The sequence below is a fragment of the Carlito syrichta genome, unplaced genomic scaffold (genome assembly GCF_000164805.1).
Source record: "Carlito syrichta isolate Samal-C Ts95f unplaced genomic scaffold, Tarsius_syrichta-2.0.1 Scaffold304455, whole genome shotgun sequence".
Lineage (NCBI taxonomy): Eukaryota > Metazoa > Chordata > Mammalia > Primates > Tarsiidae > Carlito > Carlito syrichta.
Window position 1 is genome coordinate 104,094 of NW_007248551.1, and position 1,827 is coordinate 105,920.

Genomic DNA, 1,827 nt, shown 5'->3' on the forward strand with positions numbered 1-1,827 from the left:
AGTGGTATGCTCCTGGCCACCACAGCCTTGACCAGCTGGGTTCCATTAAAATTGCAGCAATGGGATTGAAAAAGCAGACAAACCCGCAAGGACGACCTCCACATTCACCAAATGTCCAGACTCTGCAGGAGATAGAGACAGAGACCTCCCACCTGCCGTCTGCACCCATCCACACTAACCCCAGCATAATCACTTTTTGGAAAGGTTTAAAATCCAGACTGGCAATAGGCTGGGAGTGCTTCCTACATTCCACTTAGTCACAAAAACCCACTACCACAGAAGTCAACAACACACTTCTTGAAACCTTAAAATCTCACAATGTTTATTATATTAGATAAACCTTGTTCCTTGTGATTTCCGGTAGGGATCACAGGCACCAGAACTTCCAACTTTTTAGATTCGAGGTGTTGGGGGGTCAGTTACCAGCAATGTCTGGTCGTACTGAATAAGGATGTCTTTGATCACCTTCTTGAAAGCCTCATCCATATCTAAAGATAACAAGAGGGGTGAAGATTTAGATAATCTCAGAAGAGTCTTGACTTGGTCTGCACGCATCCACCCACCTGATAGGAAGAACCCATTCTATCTCTCATTTCTGGTAATAGGCCACAAGGGCTTTGGAGACGGACTGACGGATAGCTGTGAGGCACACACACAAGAAAAGGGCCCGTGAGCTTTGTGAAGACCCAAAATCAGGGCCTTGCTCCCAGAGCCACCTCCCACCCATGTGGACCAATTCCTGGGACTCACCATAAATCTGGGCCACGGGACCACCACCCTTCACCCGGACACGGATATCCACGCCAGCAAACCGCTCCTTGCCCAGAGGCAGAACTGGTTCCAGTAGCTAAAACAACAGGGGCGATGAACAGGGTGTTAAGTCACAGCTGGGAAGCTTAGCATCTCACTGGGCATTTCTCCTTATTTGTGTGGATTCTGCCACCACCAGTGTCAAAGTACTAGTGGAAAGGGGTCAGGCTGTCACCCCCAGAACCTTCTACAGAGTCAGAGAAGGAGTCAAGAAGTTACACAAGAGACTTGAAATGGCAAGAAACAAGGTAATAAGGTAAAGGCAACATGATCTGGTCTCCTCCCATGCATCCCTCGCTGGACCTCAGATTCCCCATCTCTAGATGGGTTCTTAGAATCCTGAACACTGAAGCAGCATGCTACTGCAGCTACCAAGGCTGTTTCAAACAGCAGAAAGTCACTCCTGGGCTGCTGGGATACCTTTTCTGCATTCCTCACCTGGACTATATTCTTCCCTTTGAGACTAACACTGACTTCCAGAGTAATGACAAGTACCCTACAACCTATGCCATGCTCTCCCCCTCCCAGTTCTAGGTCACTGATCAGTGCCTCTGTCTGGACACTTGCTTCACCTATTATCGGCTGACAGGTGCCGTCCTCCCTAGGCTCCATATCCCAACGCTGACCACTTGGGATCAGTTTCTGGTATTAGGTTCAGTCCATCTCCCCCACTAGGCGGGGAGCTCCATGAGAACAAGGCCTGAAGCCATTTGGGTCTCTGCTGAGTCCCCAGAACTAAACATATAAATCCTTCAAATAACCTGACAATCAATAACAAGTCATAATTACTCACTATCATTATCTGCTATACAAAAGGCTCTCAGCCACTTATTGAATTCTAACTGACCCTGCAATGTAGATATTCTTTCCTCTTAAAAGCAATAGACGCCGGGCTCGGTGGCTCAGCCTGTAATCCCGCGTCTTTGGGACGCTGAGGTGAGTGGAATGCCTGAGCCTGTGGGTTCAAGACCCGCCTGGGCAGCGAGACCTCATCCCTACAATAAATCAAAAAATCAG

General features: G+C 48.4%; 1 protein-coding gene across 1 annotated transcript in view; it reads right to left on the reverse strand.

Annotated features, from left to right (window-relative positions):
• Positions 1 to 297: 297 nt before the first annotated feature.
• Positions 298 to 1,827, reverse strand: part of RPS16 (ribosomal protein S16) — a 4,052-nt gene continuing 2,522 nt past the window's right edge. Inside the window, exons 4-6 of the mRNA XM_021713318.1 lie at positions 751 to 847; positions 592 to 639; positions 298 to 488 (exon numbers count right to left, since the gene is read on the reverse strand). Coding sequence (XP_021568993.1) covers positions 394 to 488; positions 592 to 639; positions 751 to 847 — 240 coding nt within the window. The 3' untranslated portion in view covers positions 298 to 393. The remainder of the gene's footprint in view (positions 489 to 591; positions 640 to 750; positions 848 to 1,827) is intronic.